The following is a 22,218-nucleotide window of genomic DNA, read 5'->3' on the forward strand; positions in this document are numbered from 1 at the left end:
ATACCCGTTTCGGTAAAATAACATTTTTCAAAAAACTCTGTAAAAATCTTTGATCATGGCGAAGTAAAGAAGCATCGCATATTCATTTGCATGAAATATCTTTCGGTTCCAATCTTTTATCTTTATATATGGAAAGATATACTCTTTAAACAACTGTACAAAGAAAAATCTCGATTTTAGAAAGGGATAGACGGAGTGATTGAAAATTCCTCTTTCCTATCAAACTGTAATTATTTGAGCTGGGATAATTAACCGGATTGAACCGAAGTGAGATTTTGGTTGTTCGGCTTGATTTCGGTTATGTAATTAACCGATCGGTAATAATTCAAATTTAGTTTGGTAAACCGAGAATTCTGGTTAGTTTGGTTAATCTTAGACATTTTCTCAAACCGAACAAACCAAAGTTCAGAGCTAGTAATTATTCTTTAACAAAAAGAAAAACTGTAATTAATTATAGTTATATAATTTGTGAAAATTTTCTTCTTTTTAACCTATTTCCAATTTTTTTTTTGTTAAAGATTTTATTTCACTTTTTTCTTCTTCTAGGTATTCCTATATTATTATTTTAATTTCAAAACTATATCTCTAATTGTAAACATATGAATAAAGAGACTATATATATATATATATATATATATATAATATCTTTTGTTTTAGTGTTCCTTCTCACTTTTAAGAAGTGGGCAATGACTATCTTCCAAATAGAGACTTTGAGAAAATATCTAGGGTTTTATGAACTTTTTATTTGGTTAATTAAGGTTTTGCATGGTAAACATATACAATTTCACATTAATAACAAATAAGCTAACAACTAAAATTGTAGTGTTGTCATGCAATTTGATAACGATAATATTACTATGAAAGAGTAAACTTAAAATAAAACGGTTCTAGAAGATTGATTAACACTCCTCCTGCTTGTCCTTCTTCTCCAAGCAGCATATATAGTCAACAAAATACTTTGGTCCAAACCAAGAATAACAAAAAAATCCAGAAATTTACATCTCAACAAACAAAGATGAAAAAGAGAGTTTGGTAGAGATGCAATTAATATGTATTATTTATAGATAGATTAGATAGACAAAATGCGTCAAGCTTCTAGAACACATCGTTTTACGGTTTTAGATATCAATAATTAGAAGAAAAAACAATAATGAGAACAAAGGTGAGGAGGAAGATCTCAAACGCGTTGTGTGAAGACGGCGACTTATTCGTCTCTTCTGAACTATATATATAATTTATATATATATTTTGAGAGATTCGCTTTGCTTCAGTTTGAGTTGACATTTTTACTTGGTCGCACAGAGTGGATCCCATTTGATCATTTTTCTATAATTAATGACTAGAAGGATATACCAATTAATACGTAACTATGTACTCGATAGTTTTGCAGTCTCAATTATCTTGACATTTGCATACGTTGATATTTGAAATAAAGAAAGCAATTCGAGTTCTCATTCTCGATTCTAATTTCTCATTGTGTTTTGTTTCTTGATTTAGTATAGACAGGAAGAAATTAATGCAAGTACTACTTATGTAGTAGAAATTAAAGAAGCCTATGGAAAATGGCAAAGCAATAATCATTTTTACATTTGTTTTTTTTTTAAAACGACGCCGTAATGTGTCATGTTGTGTTGTTGTGTTGTTTCTCTATCTTTCATCTTTTTTTGCACTTAGAAGTGGGTGATAGACGACCGGTCCAGGTAGAGAAGAAAAATAGCTGCTTGTTATTCTTCTTTCACTTTCTGTAACCGTACCACATTTCACTATATATGTCCCTTAGCTTGTCACCAAAACCCAATTATCAGTTAAGACTCCCACACTCCTCTTATCTCTCTCCACTCTCTTCATATATCTCTCAAAAGAACAATCTTTGCCACGGTACATATCGCTAATCTTGCATTGATCATAATAGATTGTTTGCTACAATATTGGCTAATAACTAGTTCTAATTGGAATTAGCTAGCTTCTTTGTTAGACCAATGCTGTTTCGGAACTTCTGCTCAACTGTTGTAGTATTCATTCTGCCAATGGTTATATATGTTTTTGAGCATTAAGATATAAACAATAAAGGATTAAGATCCGCAATAGCGGCCAATCTGATTAAACCGTTGAGAGCCACCATATATATATATATATATATATATATATATAAAATATCGAACCCAAGAGAATGATCTAAAGAAAAAGAGAAAGTTGTATTTTACCCAAAATTGTTATGTTAGGATCTGGTTTGTAAAACTAGAGAATGATGATAGGACCTTAACTCACAAAAGTGATAAAAATCGTTGCTTTTCTTTCTTTTGTGTGAATTTCTTAACTTTTCATATTAAATCGGAAGAGAGACGGAAGGGTTTTGAGCTTTTGCGAATATGGAGATTTTCTACTTTCATTAATTATTTCATCAGTTTACGTTTTTACGAGTCAGATTCCGTAATTTTGGATTGATTAAATTTAAACCGGATGCTAGCATCCAAACACATACAATCTGAACTTGAGGTACCCCGGTATATATATTTTTTTTTCTTTTTATTAAAATGTAAAATTTAGTAACATCCATCAAAGCACCAGTGGTCTAGTGGTAGAATAGTACCCTGCCACGGTACAGACCCGGGTTCGATTCCCGGCTGGTGCATGAGCTGTGATGAAATTGGTATCCGCTTTGGTTGGGTCCTTCGCATTCTTCTGATTTCTCAGATGTATAAGCCACACTCCTGAGCTCTCTTTTTGTTTTTTTATTAGTCTCGTTTGTTCCTTGAAAAACAAACATTGGGAGTAGCAAACAATAAAAATTTAACCAACACAATTTTATACTGACCGCTGGTTCTTTTCCTTCGAGCCGGCCTTTTTTTTAAACTTGTTTTGTCTTGGAATCAATCTTACGGTTTAGTAATGGCAATAATGCAGATGAAGTCGCGAATGCAGCAGCCTTCTTGGCCTCGGCAATAATAAGTGCAACCATCTATGGGGACAATGGCTTGAATGATGGGTGTTGCACTGGACAGCCTGGTCTTCAAAAGCAAGAATTAGGGTCTTGATCGTTGACTGAACTTACAAATTCCATTTCGTGAGCTTGCTTGTTTGTCTTTAATGAGTAGTATGTACGGCATATGATCCCAGTCGGCTTTCTTATCTTTCTTTAAGAGAATAAATTGTGGTTCTAGGTTTGTTATTTAGCAACTGATAGACTTATTATTCCTCTTATGATTGTAAATTTCCAAGTGAGAAACCTATTTAAAGTGTAATTAGTTTCTAATTAGTGCTGCAGTTTACCCTTAGACAATTCTTGAACTTGAAAACAATTGAAGAAGCTGTGTTTGAGTTTGAGCGTAACAGAAAAACATCTTTGTTTGATGAAAAGGATATTTTGTGACAAGATAAGCCATTACCATATATATATATATATATATATATATATATATATATATATTTCTCTCTTCCAGTCCCAAACTGATTTACAAGAGTCATGAAACCAATCTGGTTCCCTCCATAAAAAAACTCGGATAACCAGTCATCTTATCCTCTAAGGTACTGGAAGTTAGCTAACTAAGAACTGAGTTTGTGGCTTTGTGCACTGGAACTTCTTCGCGAGGTCATTCGTTCAGGCACTTTTTCTTCACCTGGTTTTGACTTGAATCAGTGCAGCCTTTTCTGGTATTGCCAAAAAACATGCTGAGCAGCCTCATAGTTCTTACCCTGCAAATCGTAAGGAAGAGGATTCAACATGGCAACAGTTTCTTTAGAAAAAACATGCTACAGATGAAGCAATTATCTTCTATTTCAAACATGTGAACTTAGACTTCTCAAATATCTCTTTAATCTTTCACAAGCTCAATCATCCTTTACCCGGTCAAATCTAGGTGTCACAACTGGAAAAAGTAACTGAAGGGATCCTAAATCTATTTCTGCGTATTTTTCTAGCTTCTAAGAAACTGAATACCCCTGTTCTTGCAGATGAGCTATTTTGGTTAGTCTTTCAGCAGTTTACACTGAATTGTCATCTCTGGCATTAGAACAAGATATTAAATAAAAATTGACACAACAAGCATCAGAAGCCTGCAGAATGCCAACTGGCTAACTAAGAGCGATATATAAACATATTTTACAAAGTAATATTTATGCAATTCTTCAAAATAGAGTTAGGATCTAGTGAATCTAAGGAATGTGAAAAGATGCTTACTGTGAGGTTTTTGTCTGTTTGTCTTCTCTTCTTCTAGCTACGCTTAACATGTGTAGAGAATGTCTGGTGGTAGAAAGGCCAATGCACAGAGGTATAGTATAGAAAGCCTAGCAGGCCGCCAGAGTCGCATTTGCTGTTTTCGTCTCCAGAGGTGCCACATTATTACTTTGGCCTTTACGTACTATCTGGTTAAGGAGATAGGCCTCCTTAGCCATTCCAGCCTTAAGAAGACATGATAACAAAGAATTCACAGTAATCTTATCCGGTGAACAACCTATTGCCACCATTTTGTGGAAAATGCTGACTGCTTCAAACATCCTTCCTTTCATGCAATGCCCAATTATAAGAATCGTAAATGTGATCTTATCTGGTTTGCATTTCTTCTTCTCCATCTCTTCCACAATAACATTTGCCTCATTGACATTCCCAGCTTTACAAAACCCATCAATGACAGGGTTGTACATAAATGGTTTTGTGATAACATCCTTATTAGCTAACTGCCCCAAAAGTTCACGAGCCTTGAGCAGGCTATTCTCTTTACAGAGTGCGTTGATAAGAATAGAATAGGTATATTCATTAGGAAACATTCCTTTGGCATTCATCTCTTCCCAAAGTCTAAACCCTTGGTTCACTTGTCCTACTCTACAGTATCCATCAATTAAGGAAGTGAGGGTCACAACGTCTGGGAAACAGCCAAAAGAAATCATTTTCCCACGAATGTCTTCAGCACAAGGCATCTCACCAGCTTTCGCATAACCATCCACGAGAACATTAAAAGTTATAGTAGTTGGGTATATTCCAAAATGAAGCATGTCATCTAACAAACGAGATGCTTCTTGCATCTTTCCGGCTTTGCAATACCCTGAGATCATCGATGTATATGTAACAACATCCGGAGAGCAACCACTGCTCGACTTAACATCGTTCAACATCTCATTTGCTCTGGCTAGCTCATTACTCTTGCAAAATCCCTTAATAAGAGTATTATAAGTAACAATATCAGGAGAACAACCAAAACTGCTCCTCATCTCACCCAACAGCTCTAACGCTTTCTCTGCTTTCCCTACGCAACACAAACCTCGAATCAAAATGTTAAAGGTCTTAGTATCATTGCAAGACTGAAATCTCAAATGTTGATCGAAGAGCTTCATCGCATCTTCCACACGGTCCAACTTCACTAACGTATTCAACAAACTGTTCACAACCATAAAACATCCTTCAACCTCATAAGACTGAAGAAGCAACGCAGTAGCGAAATGAAGCTTACCCTTCTCAGCAAAAGAAGCCACCAAGAACCCTAATAACCGACTGTTCGGAGAAACCCCATCGCTCTTCATAGACTCAAACATCTGACCAGCTAAATCGTGCATACCGGCTTTACAAAGCGACCTAGTGAGCAAATTATAAGTCCAAAACGAGTGGCGAATGTTCAATTTGAATCTACTAAACTCCCAAAACCGAAACCCTAAGTGAGGATTGTTATTATCCAGTTTCTTCACAACCTCAAAGGCGATAAACGGATTCAGATTCTTACTCAAGTAACAGAAACAGAGATCTGAATCTGGAACTCTGTAGACGAACAGAGTAGAGACGATTTTGACTAACCAAGCTTCAGGGCAATGCATCACTTCCCGTTTATTATTGCTCTGTAGAGGACGAGCTTGAGCTCCTCCATGAGAATGCGTGTGGAAATGAGCAATGGCGGTTGCGAACGTTGTTCGAATCATTACGGCGTGGCGGCGAGTTTGATTTGGAAGGAGGAGGAGGAGGAGGAGCTAGAGCTAGGGCTTGTTTTGGTCAACCTCATCTGTGTTTTTTTTTCAGATCAATGTGTGAAACTGAAACAGTACAGAGGAACCTTTAGGACCCTCTAGGAGAGGTAGAGGCTACCCATTAACCGAACCTTAGGACCTACTAAAACCGAACCGAAATTCATTTAACCGAATTTTTTATAACAACCTAAATGGTAAAAAATTTCAATCACTGAATTTTCCAAAAAAAAAATGTTTAACTAAAATTACTAAAAAATTATTAGTATTTATTAAATATATAGAAAAGTACATTTAAATGTACGAAACTGTTTTTCGCCTCTTGCCTGAAAATGTACGAAAAGGTAAAAAAAAAACTGTAAAATTAAGTAAAAATCAAATCGGGATTTGAACTAAAACATTAAAACCAAACCGAAATTGGATCCGAATAAAAATCTTTATCTAATGTTGGAAAAAAACCGAACCAAACCGAAACTAAGTCTTTCGTCTTTAATTGTTTTTTTTTTTTTTTTTGTTTTTTTTTTCTGGTTAATCAGACAGAAAAACAAATTAAAAAATATGTTTCCGGCCGGAAAATTTTGTCTCGATTCGACTTCTCTGATCAAAAATTTCATATTGTTGTTTTATGTTTATCATAATTCCCATCTTAGATCGAGTCAATTAGTTTGATCAGAGAAATTACAAAATCAGTGTTCGAAGATGTCAACGGAGAGACGTGCTTCGTCTAATCCGATGACCAACGAAGAGAACGCTATGTAAACGCTTATTCCTCCCTCTCCTTCTTTAAATTAAAAATTTTAAAATCTTTATTTCGATTTGGGTTTGTGATTAGCTTTCGTTTTCATGCAAATCCGTATAAAGATACATCCTTTATTTTGTTTCCAAACTAAAAAAAAAAAAAAGTTACACTTTTGCCAATGTGTGTGCTTCTAAGTTTTGTGGGTGGATCTAAAAATTCATAATATTATTATTTTGTGCTCTTTGGTAGGTTTCTTGATATATTGCATGAAGCACCATTGTTTGGTCACAGGAAATCTAGAAGCCTTGTTGGGAGTTATCTCTATATAGTTCTATTGGCAAGTTTTGTTTACTCGGATCTTTTTGGTTTTACCAGTTCATAGGGCTACACGCATTTTTAATGTTGCCTTTGATAGTTTTTTTTTTTTTTTTTTTTTTTTTTTTTTTTTGCTTTTTTACATTAGGCAGGTTATGCTATTTTAGCTGTAGGAGCTCCTTGGATATTTCACCAAGTTCAGTACTTGACACCTTCTTTGCTCTGCTGCTGCGATGTTGCGCTTTTGGTTGTCACAGGTTTTGAACATATTTCTCTTAGATTTTGGTTTTACTAGTGTTTAAAGCTTATGCATGTATGTTTGTGATAGGTTCTGGTTCTGTATCCTGATGAACAGTAACAAGTTCCTTCCTTTATTATTTTGGTCTTGAATTTTTTGATTACAATGATGAACATATGACCAGACCATTTCCACAACCAACCCAATAATCTGATAGATTTCACATTCTTCTTAGGCCTTATGTAACACCGCCCACTCGACTCTCTAGTTTGTTAGTTAGATGAGCTGAAAACTCTGTTACTGCAAAAGTCTATGGTATTTAATTATCTAGAGAGAACATAGGTCTTGCTCAAACCTTAGACTATCTTAAAAGCTTATTCTCTACTCTTATTAGTTTGTCTTTTTAAATATTGTAAACCTCTATATGCTATCTCTTTTCTCGTTTTGTTGTTGATCGAGAGCACGGGAATGATTGTGCTCTTTCAAACTTAGCATTGATTATATGTGTCAATAAGCATATGAACAGAACACACGTAGTACAACATCGATTTGTCTCCCTCTCTCTCTCTCTCACTGGCCTCTATTCGTCATATGCTGCAGCCCTATAACCTTTTGTTTGCCAGTTTTATTACGGATCCATATTTTGTTGGCATTCCTAAGTTAATTTCTATGTGGCCTATTCCAGGTATCTTTCAACAATATTTTGTTTATCAAGTCCAGAAAATACGTCTCCAGGTACGAAACGTCAGAGAGTGTTGCATATACTTTGACTACGTTTTTGGTTTGAAAGAGTAGATTTAGTTAAAGAGGGTAAATTTTTATGAGAATTGTTTGAGTGATGGCATTTATTTTAGTAAAAGACTGATTAATATTGAGAATTGTATGCATGCAGGGTTATTACAGTTTCAGTCAAAAGTTAAAGCATGTTGTACGTCTACCGTTTGCAATCGCTGCATATGGTATGCTATCTTTTTTCCTTTTCCTTTTTTAAAAACTCTAATAACTCTACTATCTAAGATATCTACGAGTTATGTTAATTCTTGAGAATGAACATATGCAGCAGACTTGGCTTCACAAATTCTTTTTTTTCACTTGAGATCAAAGATCTAGCAAATATAAAATGAATAAAGGTCTTTTGTTGCTATATATAGGAAAGGAAACTTTAAGTAGCACTTTAACATGTTAGTTCATCAAGATTAACATGGAAAATCTGATTTTAACCAAACTTCTTCCTTGGCTGATGTCTTACTTTGTTTCCGAGTTCTTTTGAGGCCACTTGTTATTGCCTCGTGATTAATTAGTACCTTTGATATTATTATGCCAGGGACTGCTGCGATGCTTCTTGTGATAGTATGGAAGCCCCATATCCGTATTCTTTCGATTTCTTCTTTACAACGGTTGGTAGCTTACTGTTTCCACGTTGAGTATCTTAGTGAAACCTACCTTTATTGCATTGGGTGATGTTAATTAATTTGAAAAAGTGTTATCTATGCTTATAAACTATTTAAGAATTTTACCAAGATTCCCAAATTATTTTCACTATTAAAAGATTTTAGTTATGAATAATACCAATTATGAAACAAGAGCAGTTCTTGATAGGGTGGAGGAAAACTATTTTCAACCATGATTTTTTTTAATGTATGTATGATCTGCAGCATCATCATGTTGGTTGAAGCAGTGTGCGCTGGCTTCTTCATGGGTTTATACATCGGTCAGTGGCTTGTTCTCCTATATCGTCGATACTTTTATATAAACCAAAATGTTACCAAGCTTTTACCTCTGTACATTTGCTAAAATGTTATATGTTAATGTGGAACTGAATTGATATTATCATCACTTTGAGACCAGTAGTTTTACGAAAGTACTTTTTGAAATTGATAAATGCTGTTGATTGCAGGTTATGTGCACCAATACAATTCCGTTAATTCACGGCCAGATGTCTTGAAGTCATTATATTCTCCTCTTCAGCCGTCAAGTTCGATGGAAGGTTTGAGGTATTGATGAATGTCCTTGATGTATCTGATTTTTAGAAATTTTATGCTTTGCGCTAGTCAATAATGGACAAATTTGTTTCTTGTTTCTTTGTTTTGGTATGAAAGGTATTATGAAGGCCGGCTTTCTGATCAACAAATGGCTTTGTTACAATATCAGCGTGAAAACCTCCATTTTCTAAGCGAGGAGGTACATGAATGCTACAGATACAAACATTTGTTTTAATACATTTTTCAACGACGTTGCTTATTTTTGTTATTGGTGTTTTTCGAAGATTCTGTGTTTGCAAGAGAAACTAAGCAAATATGAACAATCTGATGATGGGAGCACACCTCAGGTGAGGATTGGCTTTTGCTTCCTTTATATTATCAAATAGTTTAATTCCTCATTGATACAGTTAAATGTATTATAATGCTCGATAGGTTGATCTGGCACATCTTCTAGCTGCTCGAGATCAAGAGCTGAGGACACTTTCAGCTGAGGTAATACTTGATTTTGAAGCTCCCATCTGTCTTTCTCTATATGATGAAACAAAAACTCTATAACAAATTTGTAAATTTTAACAATGTGAATGTTTTTTTTTTTTTTTTTTTGCAGATGAATCAGCTTCAGTCTGAGCTAAGGCTTGCTCGTTCTTTGATAGCAGAGAGAGATGCAGAGGTTCAGCGAGTCAGCAGTACCAACAATCAGGTTTAGCAGAGACAACCGGTATTGTAAGAAAAATCTTTAAAGACTTGTTTAACATTCTAAGTTTGTTTGTGTGTTGGTTGCAGTATATTGAAGAAAACGAAAGGCTGAGGGCAATTTTGAGTGAATGGAGCATGAGGGCAGCTAATGTAATCATAAGAAACAACCTTTTTGGTATTTTGTAGTGGACAAATTTGATAACTGAATCTGTTTTTGTTTATAAATGTCACAGCTTGAGAGAGCTTTGGAAGTGGAGCGGATGTCGAACTCAGAACTACAGAAGGAAGTAGCAGGCGAGCGTAGAAAGCAGATGTATGAGACTACATCTGAGCAACCTTAATTGTGAAATGGAAATCAAAAGCTAGGTCTTAACATATCTCAGGAGTTTGATGGTGTAACTAAAAAAATGTTGGAATCTCTCTGTAATGAAACAAGTTTGTATAGGCTTTTTCTTTGTTCATTTCTCCTTGGACGTAGCTTTGTTTCGGTTGTGAAGTAAAGTGATTTGTAGCAGCAAAACAGCTCTTACTTGTATAAATTGTTACATTGATAAAAATGAGATCTTGGATCAAATGATTAGACTACAAGTTGTTAAGAATGTGTATCATACAGTTATGGTGGCTATCTATCTACACTTCTGTTATAAGTAACAGAAACTGGGTGATGGTTTAGTGGCTTCTTTAAATCTCCGGTCCTATTAAACCGGTAAATAGTACCGGTACGCGGTACCAGACCCGAACCGGTGTGTTTTCCGAACAAAAACCCCAGAAATCCTTTTTGTTTTGTTGGGATAAGTGGAGAGCGGTGGATTTTGTATGGAGCCACCGAGTTCGAGACCGGAGGAGCCTCCGTCATGGGAGGACCTATACAAAATCAACCTAATGCCGTCGGAGCTATTCGTCAAGTTCCGCAAAGAGCTTCAAGGTCTTCGCGTTGGCGTCAATCTAGAGGTCCTCTCTCGCTCTCTCTCTCTTCTTTTCTCGTCTAGGTTCTCAACATATCTTTGAATTTTGGTCTTACTCACCAATAAAATTGGGTATGGAGTTGTAAAGTTTGAAACTTTAAGGATAATGGATTTGAGTGTAGTTTAGTTTTCAGTTTGTTACATCTATTGATGCATTTACATATGCATTCAAAGAGACCTGATTCTGTGCTGTTGATTGAGCCATGAGATGTCTTTTTGCGTCTGTACTGTTATATAACGAACCCACGAATGTTTACCACGCGAAGCTTGTCTTGAAGTTGTAAAGTTTGGAACTTTATGGATTTGAGTGTGGAGCTAAGTACTCGGTTTATAGATTGGAGGTAGTTCATCTATCGATTGCATTGTCGCATATGTTCTTGTGCTGTTTGAGCCATGAGATGTGCCATCATTCACTCTTTTTTTGATACAACATATGAATATATGATTACAACGCAAAGCTTGTTTGAAGTTGTAAAGTTTGAGTATCGATTGATGGAGCTAGCTATTGGGTTTATGAGGGATAGTTCATCTATTGATGCATTCTCACATATGTTCTGTGTTGTTTGAGCCCTCAGCCATGAGATGTGTCATAACTGTTTTTTTCTTCTACTTAATCCAGTTATACAACGAACCTACAAATGATTACCACGCAAAGCTGGTTTTGAAGCCTCTATGTCCAGAAAGGAAGTGGAAGTTTATATTTGAGCCACTACACCAAGAAGTTCGCGTTTTATCAAAGAAGATTCCTCTGACCAGATTCCTAAACCTCCAGGTTTTTTTGTTGTTGTATGCCGTCTCTTGTGTCTCTATGTGGAAGCTGTTGATACATATGTTGTTAGTCTAATCATATGCAGGTTGGTGTTGGACATAATTTTCAAATGAATGCAATTGGTTGGAAATGGAAGCTTACCACATGTTTGGGTGGAGATGGTGTGTCTCGGATTCGAAACAAAACTATGCTTGGTCTTAGTCCTGGTATCGATCTCCGGTTTGGATGGAGAGCTGATTTTGTACTCCCAGAGGTTACTGGGTAAGTCACAAATCTTCATGTATCCAGTATTTTTCAAAACAAAACACTTTTGCCCTTCTGTTTTTGGTCACAATGCTTAGCTGATGAATGAAACAGGGCCCTTGGTACTGAGGAACCGTTGTTCAATATGAGCTCCGGGCGTTTAGAGGCATCGCTGGACAGAGTAGAGGCCATTATCACCCATTCAGATTATCTATAACCAATCCTTAAGTGTAGGTCTTATGTGGGTTTTTTTCAAACTAGTCACTCGATCTAATAAATTGTTAGTGTAACTTTTCTTTTTTTGGTTACATTCAGGTACTCTTCGTGATGGGCATGCTTGAGGAGAACAAACATTGCGCGAACAAGGACGAGATCTTGACAATATCATCAGAAGGCAAACATGGGAATGCACAAGCACTATGGTGTTCACAACCGAAACATAAGAATATCCATAAGATTTTGTTTTACAGAGATGCTGAAAGCACAATTACTTGTGGGTAGTTTCATGTCAGTTATACGATTCAGTAATCACTAGTTTGATGGACGTTCATGCAATAAACGTAAAGAAATGTCTAATCGTTGGATCTTTAATACAAGTTAGGTAGATATATGAATTTGTCTAACCAAATCTAGTTTTTAAATCGAGATGATATGGCATAGCGTATTCTAAAAATAATCTCTTGGGTTTAACATCAAAGATGGATATTTGAATGCTCTCTATATCCACACCTTCAATCATACCCAATCAATCCATTTTTGAATGCTAAAGATTACACTTTGCGTTGGAATCAATTGGATTGTGCAATGCATCTTCTTATATTGTTGTTGCTGCTTCCCACTTCCCATGATCATATCAGATTCTCGACTTCACTGAGCATGTTGTTTGCTTTATTTGGATTATTATTGAGAATTTAAATATCAGAAGTAAGTATTTATATTTATTTCTATATATGTTCTCATATTTAAGTGGGTCCTTACTTAGTTAATAATTAAAAAGAGTAGTGTTTATAATATAACATTACACTAAACTTATCTTGTGCCGCTCTTTTTAATTTATATTTCTCGATATCACATAAAAAATTGTTATGGCATATAAAAAAATTCTTATGTTCATCATTACTAAATTTTGAATTTGGATTATTTTTGTTGATGTGTCTTTTTATTTTCCTATATTTTAAATTAATTAATTATATATATATATATATATATATATTCAGACAAATAATGTATACATAAAGAAATAGTGTCTTATCTTTTTATCTTGCTTCTACAGGTTTTAAAAGTGCTCGTGACATTAAAACATGTGCTTCATTAAACTCATCGATATCTCGCCCACAAGTGAAAATGTAAGAGAAAAAACTGTATTCATATGAGAGTTTCTTTCCAAAGCTATTCATGTTATTTTTAAAAAAAACCTAATTATACTTACGAGAGTATGAACATATTGATATATAATATTAAGTAGAAAGCCTAGATGTGTGGGAGCTGTTAAACCAAAACCAAAGAAAGAAAAAGAAGTCGAAGGATCACTCTACAGGCTTATTGAGGTAAACTTATTATTATTTTTTAATTGCCCTTAATTTAGACATATATATGTGATGGTAAGCATGTGTGATAAAAGTTTTTTTAAAAAATTTGATGTATGTTGTAGAACGATCGACGTTTACAGAGATGTCGACGCAAAGCACAAAAAATGCAAAAGGCTTTTGCAAAAAGTCAACGCAATATGTTTGAGACACAATATTGTAAGGCAAGTACGACTCCAACTTTACCTAGTCAACACAACGACTATGTTGCGACATCAACTTCTATATCACAACAACCATTTTCATATGCACAAGAGCAATGGTTATTACCATTAATGTCATACCATTTTCCCGAGGGAGAAACAAATCCATTCACAATGAACTATTCACAACAACCGTCTATCATCATTCCACAAAATATCAACGACGACGGTATGGCTTGTCTTTCATTGAGTGAATTTACTCATCAAAACACAAGCAACACATTTTCAATGTACCAGCCATCGATGTATCCAACTCAAGGATATCTACAGTTCAACGACGGTCACATTAACAACATGGCTTGTCTTCCATTGAGTGAATTTACTCAAAACACAAGCAACACATTCTCAATGTACGAGCCATCGATGTATCCAACTCAAGGAAATCTACAGTTCAACGACGGTCAGATTTACAACATGGCTCAAGGTTTTATCAATCCATATATGACTATAGAGCCACAGTGGATGGATGCGCAACAACAGCTTCACCTCAATGATGGTTGTGTCATTCATGATCCATATGGCAATGCAACTTCTAGATGCTTCGAGAGATGGAAATTGGGCTTTACCGGCAGCTCGATCAGAAAACTCTCAGGCCTTATTGGTTGCCCTTACTGAAACTCCTGCACCAAATGATTGCAATGGCCGAGACTCCTACCTCTGGCGTAATGCTGCAGGTGACTACCGTCCCACCTTCTCCTCCAAAGAAACCTGGGAACAACTAAGGCTCCACTCTCCTGTAGTCCCTTGGGCTGACGTGGTATGATTTACACAAAATGTGCCCCGGTTCTCCTTTATTACCTGGTTGACACTTTTAAATCGGCTGCCTACGAGAGATAGACTCAGAGGTTGGGGAATGAGTGTCCCCACTGCCTGTGTTCTCTGCTCGAATGGTACAGAAACCCATGACCACCTTTTCTTCACTTGTCCTTTCTCCTCAGAGCTCTGGGGGTTCTTCGCTGCGAAACTCTTTCCCAGTCCTCCAACCGCTCTTCTAGCGTCCTCAGCTTGGATCCTCACTCACAGTCAGCCGCACACCGTCAAAGCCACTGCAATCGTCAAACTTCTCTTCCAAACGGTGGTCTACCATCTCTGGAAGGAGAGGAATGCGAGGATCTTCTCAGCGTCTCAATCCTCCGCCGTTACACTCCGCCTCTCTGTCGACCGCACAATCCGGGACCGCCTCCTGTCTTTCCCAGGGTCCGATTTGCACTCTCCCTCTCTCCTTGAAGTTTACTTTAGTCGTATTTCTCATCCTTTGTAATTTTAATTGTTCTTTTTTGCCTCTAGTTCCTGTGATAATAGGTTTTTTGTAATCGGTATATAAACTATGTAATCTCTATTGGAATGAAATCTTCACATTTAAACCAAAAAAAAAAAACTTTTATATCGCCCACGGTACCATCAACAGTTGATTCTCTTCATCAGGTAAACAATATTGATGACCATATCTTAAATATACGTTATCAATTAAATCACATATTCGTATTATTGTTACGATAAATTTTTTTTTTCAGGACACTTTCAACAATGTATTTCTTTTCTCAACGACACCACCATCAATACCAGCACCTGTTCCACACCCTACGTACAATTCATATCCTCCATACAATACTCTTGAAGTTGTTGAAGCCCAGCTCAATGCATTACAAGAATCAAGGGAGAACCAACCTCAAGAAACATTTCCTCGTGAAACCAACTTATCGTCTTCGGTCACAAGGGATGAGGTAGACCCAGTGGATAAGTATATTGATTGGGCTAAGGTTGAAGAAAGGGATATTGATGAACTTGATCCAGTTGAAGTTCTCGAAGCTTTAGGTTTTGGAGTAAGTCCTTAACCTTGATCATATATACTGTAATATTATTTGGTACGTACTCGTGTGTTATTCTGTATAGTCGTATAGAACATCGTATGTTTGTATTCGTAGTCTTTGTTGAATGATATTAATATACTGCAGCCTACAGACTATAGAGTAACTATATATTCTTTATATATATATATAAAAAATTGACGCTACAGTTTTTGTCCTCATATTAAATGTTTATTCTTTAAAATATAGTCGAAACGAATTGGATTGAGTTTAAATATATGCGGGTTTGGTGGGTTTCAGATATGATTTTAGTCAACAAAAATTATTTTATTTTTGACTAATCTATTTAAAACGATATACTGAACCTAACAATACATTTATTTTACAGCGATATATTTATACCGCAATAATATAGGGTTCACAGTCAAAACCTACAAAAGAATTGGACCTCATGTATGGAAAATGGATTGAAAGTTGCAAATAATGAGACGTCGGCAACGTTTTAGTTTATTTTTCTAATTCACTATGGAGCTGTTTTTTCCTAATACTGTTGTGTATGTGGAGGAAAAAAGAAGATGACAATTGTCAAATCAATCTACGCCTTTCCAATTAGCCACGCCACACAATTACGACCGTTCGATACAAACGCGGCAACTTGTCTACATGTTAAAATGACGATCTTGCCCTTAATCGTTATCTGTCTTTTTTTTTTTTTTTTTTTTATCCATTTTGACTCTCTTTTCTTCTCTCTTCCGGTGGGTTAACGACATTCTCAGGTCAAAGTTGCTTCTGGGTACGGCGGCGATCGATGTCGACGATTTCGATTCATCGGACTGAGCTGCTTCGAGTCACGCACGGTCGATCTCGAATTTTCCGGCAGAGATTTCGTAGAGCTTCCATCCCTCTTTGGAAATTAACAACGATCAATTCGAGATCTTCTGATACGTCTAAGAAGGAAGAGCTATCTGTGAAGATATCAAAACCACCTCCTCAAGTTGATCAATTAAGACCTGATGGTTTGAGATTCGATCGTTTGCAGCCTGCTGAGCCAGAGTTTGGCCATGAAGATAGATTTGAATTTGGTAAATTCGTTGCAAGAGAGGCCATGCTTGATGAAGAGTATTGGGTAAGGTCTTTACCTCAGAGTCAGTCAGTTTCGTTTATGGTTTCTTCTTCTTCTTCTTCTTCTTCTTATATTGATTTTTGTGTGTTTGGTTCGAGTTAGACTGCAGCTTGGCTTCGTGCAGAGAGCCATTGGGAAGATCGTTCCAGTGAAAGGTTAGCTTAGCCATTTTAAGAATCAGAGTTAGGAGTAATCTTAGTTGTTAAGCAAACAAAGAAATGATCTGTATTGGCTATAGTGTTGATAGTAGTAGTCTTTTAGAGCCTAGGATGCGACTGAATGATGCTGTAGGAAGTAGTATTGAATAGTTTAGGTTGAAAGGAGATGATTGGTATATCTGATTAATTGTTGTGATCTTTTTGTAAAAACACAGATATATTGATAACTACAAAAGGAAATTTGCAGAGCAGGTAGAAGAAGCTGATATCAGTTTTATTTTTTAGCTCTTTCCTTAACTGGAGTGGAGGAAGCTTTCTTCAAAGTAATGATGATATCCCCAATTACTGTCTTTTTCTTACGTTTCAGGAGTTTAATGCTATAAAAAGAAGATGTAAAGGGATGCACGGGCAAACATGTTCCTGTATTGTTGCGGTATTATTCTACTGTTTGCACTTAATAGTGAAAACTAGAACTGAGAATGGAACGAGTTTGAGAAATTGAGAGTTGGTTGTTGTATTGTATTCTTCAGGTAAAGAAGGAAGAGAAGAATATTAAACGTTCAGTAATCAAAAGTGTTGTTGGGACGCTTGATTTGAGCATTCGGTTTTTCTTGCAGGGAGAGACTTTTCCTGGGGTATAATTTTCTTTAAATGTTTGGGATTCAATTTCTTGTCTTGGGTGTGTGTGTGTCGAAAGACTCCTAATAAAAAGTTACATTATGTGCAGGAAAAGGTCAAGTCTCAATTGTTCTGTAGCATAAACCGGGAAGGATCAAATAGGTATGGTTATATTGCTAATCTATGTGTTGCGAAATCAGCTCGCCGCCAGGGCATTGCTTGTAACATGTTACGTTTCGCCGTCGAGTCAGCCAGATTGAGTGGTAAATAATATTGATGGAAAAGAGAAAGGCCGTCCTTGTAATGATTGTATCGAAGCCGTTAAATTAACTTGAACATTTGTAGACAAGGATCTAAAACCATGTGTGGATTTTATTGGTTGCAGGAGTTGAACAAGTGTATGTTCATGTACATAAAACCAATTCAGTTGCTCAGGAGTTATACCAGAAGACCGGTTTCGAGGTAAAAACCTCAAATTCATTACTCTAAAATTTGATAATTGATATCCTGACCTGACGCATATGTTGCGTTATTGGACCAGATCGTCGAAACTGGTAAACTTGAATCATTAGATGATACATACTTGCTCCAGTACACAAGATAACACACAAGCAACAATCTTGGTTCTCTCTGCCTTTCCTCGATTGTTTTTGTTTTTGAGAATGGGAGAGAAGAATCAAGACACAGAAGAGTGATTAATGGCTGGCTCACTTGTTATTGCATTTGTTTGTTATGTAAAAGTATAGTGAAATGTCTTAAGACTGTTATGTAAAGTATAGTGAAGTGTGTGAAGTGTGTGTATCAATCAATCTTTAGTTTCCATGTACAAAATATGCGTGCTTTGCGAAAAAGTATATACAGTATATGGTTTTGGATTCATACCTCAAACAACCAAAAACGCCATGGACTTCGGAGAATTGCATAGTTCATCAGAACCCAAGATGAATAGTTTATTCTAAACCAACCGGAATGAGTCAAATGATTGATCCAAAAGCCAAACCAATATGATTTGCATTCAATATTGTTTTAATTCAATATCAAAACATTTTAACCTCTAAATTCATTCGAACTCAAAAATAGAAGTAAACTTGGATTTTCGATCTTGTCAATTTAATAAATACTAGATTAGGTATCAACCAAAAACACATGTTTGGACAATTTAGTAGACTGTCTCTGCTCTTCTCTAAAACCAAACAAAGCAGAGGGAGATATTGAGTTTCTTTCAGTAATCAGCAAAGTTCTTTGTAAGGTGACCCAAGAAGGGAACCATCTTCAAACCTAAGATCTTCACCGTAGGATTTGAGTGACCTTTAACGAATACATCCGTCACCTGCAAAAGAGATAAAACAGGTTTCTTATTCAGGGTTTGTCTGTTTCTTTGGAAAGGGGAGGATGGGATCTTGGGTTTTCAATTTTTTACCTGAGTGCATCCAAAGACCTTCAACACTTTCAGAGATGAACAGTTATCGACGATGTAGCCTAATAAATCGTCTGACATATCTCGGCACCAGGATACATCCAAAATCTGCAACTTTTCTGAATGTTTGGCAATTGCTAGGGCCGTGTTGTGGCCAACCTGAACATAAAACAAATGTGTTAGTGTCTGACTTGAGCATGACTCTGTGGATTGATGGCAAAGTGGGAAAGAGATCCATTTACCTTCTTAACATTGTTTAGTGATAGCTCCTCCAGACAATGGCCTGCAGTTTCTACAAATGCAGCTACAGCTTCATCACTATAGAGAGACATATGAAGCGTTTGTTAACTTTGACATTCAACACAACCATCACAGTTCACAAGAACATGACTATGTGTAGTGATTTCACATCAACATTGTGGCAGAGTCATTTAACTAAGTAGCACCATAAGTTTCTCACACATAACGGAAAATAAGAAAATCATGGATCAACCTTGTGTGGTTTTACCAATATTGGCATGACCATTTAAATGAGATAGTAACTTTCCAGTAACCATGAATACATATGGGTATAGAGACTTGCCTAAAAGAGTTGCGACAAAAAATCAATTTCTCCAGAGCTTGACAGCCATTTGCAAGGTAGCCCAGAGAAGAATCCGTCAACTTACATACGTTAGCCAGGTCAAGCACGGTTAAATTGGGACATTTTTCAGAGATGATTTTAATAGAAGAATCAGATAATTTCCTGCACCAAAGTCAAATAAGAAAATAGTGACCGGATCAAAAGGGGTGAAACAAGGAAATTCAATAGGCATACCCAGAGTTGGTCAAAATTAGCTGCTTCAGGGTTTGTCCTCTAGCAGTAACAAACTCCTTCAAGAACTGACCCTTGACTGAAGGAAGATCCGCAAGGGACAATATTTCCAACTTCTCGAACTTTTTTAATGCTGGTAGAATAAGCTTCATATCAATGTTTTGGCACTCGTTGATATACAATTCCCTTAAAACTGACCCCAACGAATAAGATAACATATCAATGCTAGATGATGTTAGAAGAGAGCATTGGCTGAGATTAATAGATGTAATCGCAGGAGCAGCAGAAACAAGTGCCTCTAGCCCCACATCGGAGAGCCGGCATGCACCACTTAAGGATAAAGAAGATAGCACTGGCAACTGTTTTGGTGACCTTGCTAAGGTGAGGTGTAGTACATAATCTGGCATACAACGTCCACATTGGTCGAGTTGAAGAACCTGTTTCAGAAAGGGGAAATGTGGACTTTAGTTACAATGTACACCTAAAAGCTTATCTTGCGAGCTAAGAACTTTATCTCAAGTATGACCAGATGTTTATCATAGGATAATTCATGATTCATTCCGTTCAGTATAATCATTTTCCAGTAACGGTCAGCGAACCTCACGTACGGTTCAATATCCAATAAAAGCCAATTACCTACAAGAATAAAATGATGCAGAAAATGCTGTCCTGACAGAATAAAAATATATATACATTCACCTAAATGCAACATATGATGCTGTAGTAAAGTAAAAATAAAACTGTAAGAGTAAGTTACCATCAAACTGCTGGTGTCACAGTTCTTAAAACATTCAGTGAATTGTTCCTCGGTCAGCCATGAGCAATCTGGAACACAAATTTCTGTTGGAGATCCACGGACAAGAAGATCAAGAAAGTGTACGTCCATTCGCCTAGAATCACATAGCGATTGACAAAGTTTAACCCTTAGTGCGTCCGGAACATAGTCAAGCGAAACGATGGCATCAGCATTCTTGACAAGAATTTGCAAAGATAGCTCTTGCAGAGATGGAGCTTTTCGAGGGGCAGAAGTACAGTTTATTCTAGGAACCCAAATAGTTGGTGAAGATCTTTCTTTGTTGGAGACACCAATACCAAAATACGAAGTCGTGTTTTCTTCCCGGTCCTTAATTATTTTCATGGCAGTAGAGAAAGGGCCAGGCCAATCTTCGACCTGTTGTTCACCCTCTCTATCTGACAAGTCCTCTTCTTCCTCCATTCGAGCATCAAAATGAGCAAATCTGGAAGCATTTCTCCTGGCAATGTCGCGAAAGTGCCGACTTCTTGAACCGTTTCCAGTTTCATTACTGTTATGATTCTGCGTTGGTTCTGCATTAACCGTCGTCGCAGACAATTCTGGTACAGAGGCATCAGGGGGATTCTCATTCTCAATCTCCATTTCTTCTTCAACAACTTCGACAACCTCAACCGTGATTGGAGAAGAGACAGTCTCCACCTGAATACCCTTTCCCTTCTCCTCCCGAGTATATCTTCTCCTAGTACCCATAGAGCTACTTGGCATGTCGTAACTCTCAACACAAATCACCTGCACATCATTTAATCCAGAGGAATCTTCCAATACAGCCTTTCCTTTGTTCTTGCTCTCATTTTCTTCAGCACAATCCTCCGGTAAAGAGTCATTACCACTAGTATATCCCATCTCCTCATTAACCATTCTTCCAGACTGTGAATCCAGTTTGAAATCTACATTAACCACTCCACAATCTCCAGAAATCCCACTATTCTCTGATTCCTTTCTCACAATATTATCTTCAACCAAATCAACACAAACCCTCTTGCGTTTACTGACCCCACTCTCCAATGCATCAAATTGGGTTTCGAAATCAAATCTCCTAGATTCAATTGTTTCAATACCATGTTCTTCAATTCCCCTCTTAGCAACTTTCTTCCCTGACCGCAAACTCAAAAACTTAACATCTATATTATTGGGCATGCTCTCGCCACAAACTGAAACACTAACCCCTTTCTCAGTGACACAGTCATCGCCGACGTCGTCGCATTGGTGTGCAAGACGAAGACTACGCCTCCGGGTTGTGTGAGTGGGTTCAACAGTAGGACCCGATTTGGGAGCGATCTCATCCGGCGAACGGTGAACATCGGGCTCTTGTGTACGACAAGGAGTGGAGGGCTCGATGTCCGATTCTTTAGGGAGTGGCTTGGCTGAGGCCGAAGGGATTTTACGAGATCGAAGAATCGTCATGGAAATCAAATTCTAGAGGAAAAGGGTTTATGTGGTGTGGGGTTTAGGTGTGGAAGAGGAAGAAGAAGCGTCGGTCTGGGATAAATTAGGGTTTATTGCCGATTTTCGCGCCAACCGATGCAATGTGTGTAACCATCTCCTCTGCTCAAAGTGCACGAACCATTTTTTTATTTTTATTTTTAATGGGATTTTCCCTTTTTTTTTTTTTTTTTTTGACAACTGAATTTTCCCGTTTTTTTGGGTCAAATTTTGGTAATATTATTTTACTATTTACATAATCATTAATCCAAAAAAATATATATAATCATTGAAAACCTACATATGAGATTTCTATTAACTATGTCAAAAATGAAATATTATAATATAAAAATAAAATCGAT

At 36.6% G+C, this 22,218-nt stretch overlaps 6 protein-coding genes, 2 non-coding genes and 1 pseudogene across 13 annotated transcripts; 7 read left to right on the plus strand and 2 right to left on the minus strand.

The window, feature by feature from the left end:
• The first annotated feature begins 2,561 nt into the window (after window positions 1-2,561).
• Window positions 2,562-2,632, plus strand: TRNAG-GCC (transfer RNA glycine (anticodon GCC)). The gene has a single exon. It is a non-coding gene; the product is annotated as a tRNA-Gly (tRNA).
• A 1-nt stretch (window position 2,633) lies between these two features.
• Window positions 2,634-2,719, plus strand: LOC147920645 (small nucleolar RNA snoR114). The gene has a single exon (XR_015591997.1). It is a non-coding gene; the product is annotated as a small nucleolar RNA snoR114 (small nucleolar RNA).
• Window positions 2,720-3,313: 594 nt separating this feature from the next.
• Window positions 3,314-6,021, minus strand: LOC104766571 (uncharacterized). Its single transcript, XM_087500630.1, has 2 exons — window positions 4,178-6,021; window positions 3,314-3,693 (listed from the first exon to the last, which is right to left on the minus strand). Exon 1 carries the CDS (start codon window positions 5,902-5,904, stop codon window positions 4,285-4,287), a length of 1,620 nt encoding a protein of 539 aa, XP_087356756.1. The 5' UTR covers window positions 5,905-6,021; the 3' UTR covers window positions 3,314-3,693; window positions 4,178-4,284.
• Window positions 6,022-6,416: 395 nt separating this feature from the next.
• Window positions 6,417-10,490, plus strand: LOC104767914 (protein FIP1). Of its 4 annotated transcripts, none has more exons than XM_087503168.1 (14): window positions 6,417-6,701; window positions 6,935-7,022; window positions 7,153-7,257; window positions 7,924-7,973; window positions 8,131-8,197; window positions 8,563-8,635; window positions 8,894-8,949; window positions 9,136-9,232; window positions 9,338-9,419; window positions 9,505-9,567; window positions 9,653-9,712; window positions 9,828-9,920; window positions 10,004-10,066; window positions 10,150-10,490. In XM_087503168.1, the coding sequence occupies exons 6-14, from the start codon at window positions 8,574-8,576 to the stop codon at window positions 10,255-10,257; spliced, it is 684 nt and encodes a 227-aa protein (XP_087359294.1). In that variant the 5' UTR covers window positions 6,417-6,701; window positions 6,935-7,022; window positions 7,153-7,257; window positions 7,924-7,973; window positions 8,131-8,197; window positions 8,563-8,573; the 3' UTR covers window positions 10,258-10,490. The 4 variants fall into 4 exon arrangements, with proteins under 4 accessions (XP_087359294.1, XP_087359292.1, XP_087359293.1 ...); XM_087503166.1 differs by having other exon boundaries at window positions 6,446-6,701; window positions 7,149-7,257; XM_087503167.1 differs by having other exon boundaries at window positions 6,477-6,701; window positions 6,935-7,026.
• A 199-nt stretch (window positions 10,491-10,689) lies between these two features.
• LOC104766572 (uncharacterized) lies at window positions 10,690-12,469 on the plus strand. The gene is made up of 5 exons (XM_010490486.2): window positions 10,690-10,867; window positions 11,501-11,653; window positions 11,736-11,911; window positions 12,008-12,123; window positions 12,209-12,469. The coding sequence occupies exons 1-4, from the start codon at window positions 10,733-10,735 to the stop codon at window positions 12,108-12,110; spliced, it is 567 nt and encodes a 188-aa protein (XP_010488788.1). The 5' UTR covers window positions 10,690-10,732; the 3' UTR covers window positions 12,111-12,123; window positions 12,209-12,469.
• On the plus strand, window positions 12,221-15,591 carry LOC109130851 (uncharacterized). The gene is made up of 7 exons (XM_087501169.1): window positions 12,221-12,386; window positions 13,167-13,239; window positions 13,359-13,440; window positions 13,545-13,848; window positions 13,954-14,215; window positions 15,065-15,107; window positions 15,197-15,591. Exons 1-7 carry the CDS (start codon window positions 12,221-12,223, stop codon window positions 15,515-15,517), a joined length of 1,251 nt encoding a protein of 416 aa, XP_087357295.1. The 3' UTR covers window positions 15,518-15,591.
• Window positions 14,221-14,943, plus strand: LOC147920646 (uncharacterized; annotated as a pseudogene).
• Window positions 15,592-16,015: 424 nt separating the features above from the next.
• LOC104766575 (GCN5-related N-acetyltransferase 6, chloroplastic) lies at window positions 16,016-18,220 on the plus strand. Of its 3 annotated transcripts, none has more exons than XM_010490487.3 (8): window positions 16,016-16,616; window positions 16,716-16,768; window positions 16,987-17,023; window positions 17,139-17,204; window positions 17,302-17,406; window positions 17,499-17,652; window positions 17,775-17,851; window positions 17,931-18,220. In XM_010490487.3, the coding sequence occupies exons 1-8, from the start codon at window positions 16,299-16,301 to the stop codon at window positions 17,991-17,993; spliced, it is 873 nt and encodes a 290-aa protein (XP_010488789.2). In that variant the 5' UTR covers window positions 16,016-16,298; the 3' UTR covers window positions 17,994-18,220. The 3 variants fall into 3 exon arrangements, 2 of the variants coding, with proteins under 2 accessions (XP_010488789.2, XP_087357997.1); XR_002036788.2 differs by having other exon boundaries at window positions 16,185-16,616; window positions 17,499-17,551; XM_087501871.1 differs by lacking the exons at window positions 16,716-16,768; window positions 16,987-17,023 and having other exon boundaries at window positions 16,192-16,616.
• A 262-nt stretch (window positions 18,221-18,482) lies between these two features.
• Window positions 18,483-21,999, minus strand: LOC104766576 (uncharacterized). Its single transcript, XM_087501872.1, has 6 exons — window positions 20,378-21,999; window positions 19,624-20,057; window positions 19,390-19,551; window positions 19,049-19,124; window positions 18,810-18,965; window positions 18,483-18,719 (listed from the first exon to the last, which is right to left on the minus strand). The coding sequence occupies exons 1-6, from the start codon at window positions 21,836-21,838 to the stop codon at window positions 18,612-18,614; spliced, it is 2,397 nt and encodes a 798-aa protein (XP_087357998.1). The 5' UTR covers window positions 21,839-21,999; the 3' UTR covers window positions 18,483-18,611.
• Between the last annotated feature and the right edge of the window lie 219 nt (window positions 22,000-22,218).

The sequence above is a fragment of the Camelina sativa genome, chromosome 19 (assembly GCF_030686135.1).
Source record: "Camelina sativa cultivar CO46 ecotype springtype chromosome 19, ASM3068613v1".
Classification (NCBI taxonomy): Eukaryota; Viridiplantae; Streptophyta; class Magnoliopsida; order Brassicales; family Brassicaceae; genus Camelina; species Camelina sativa.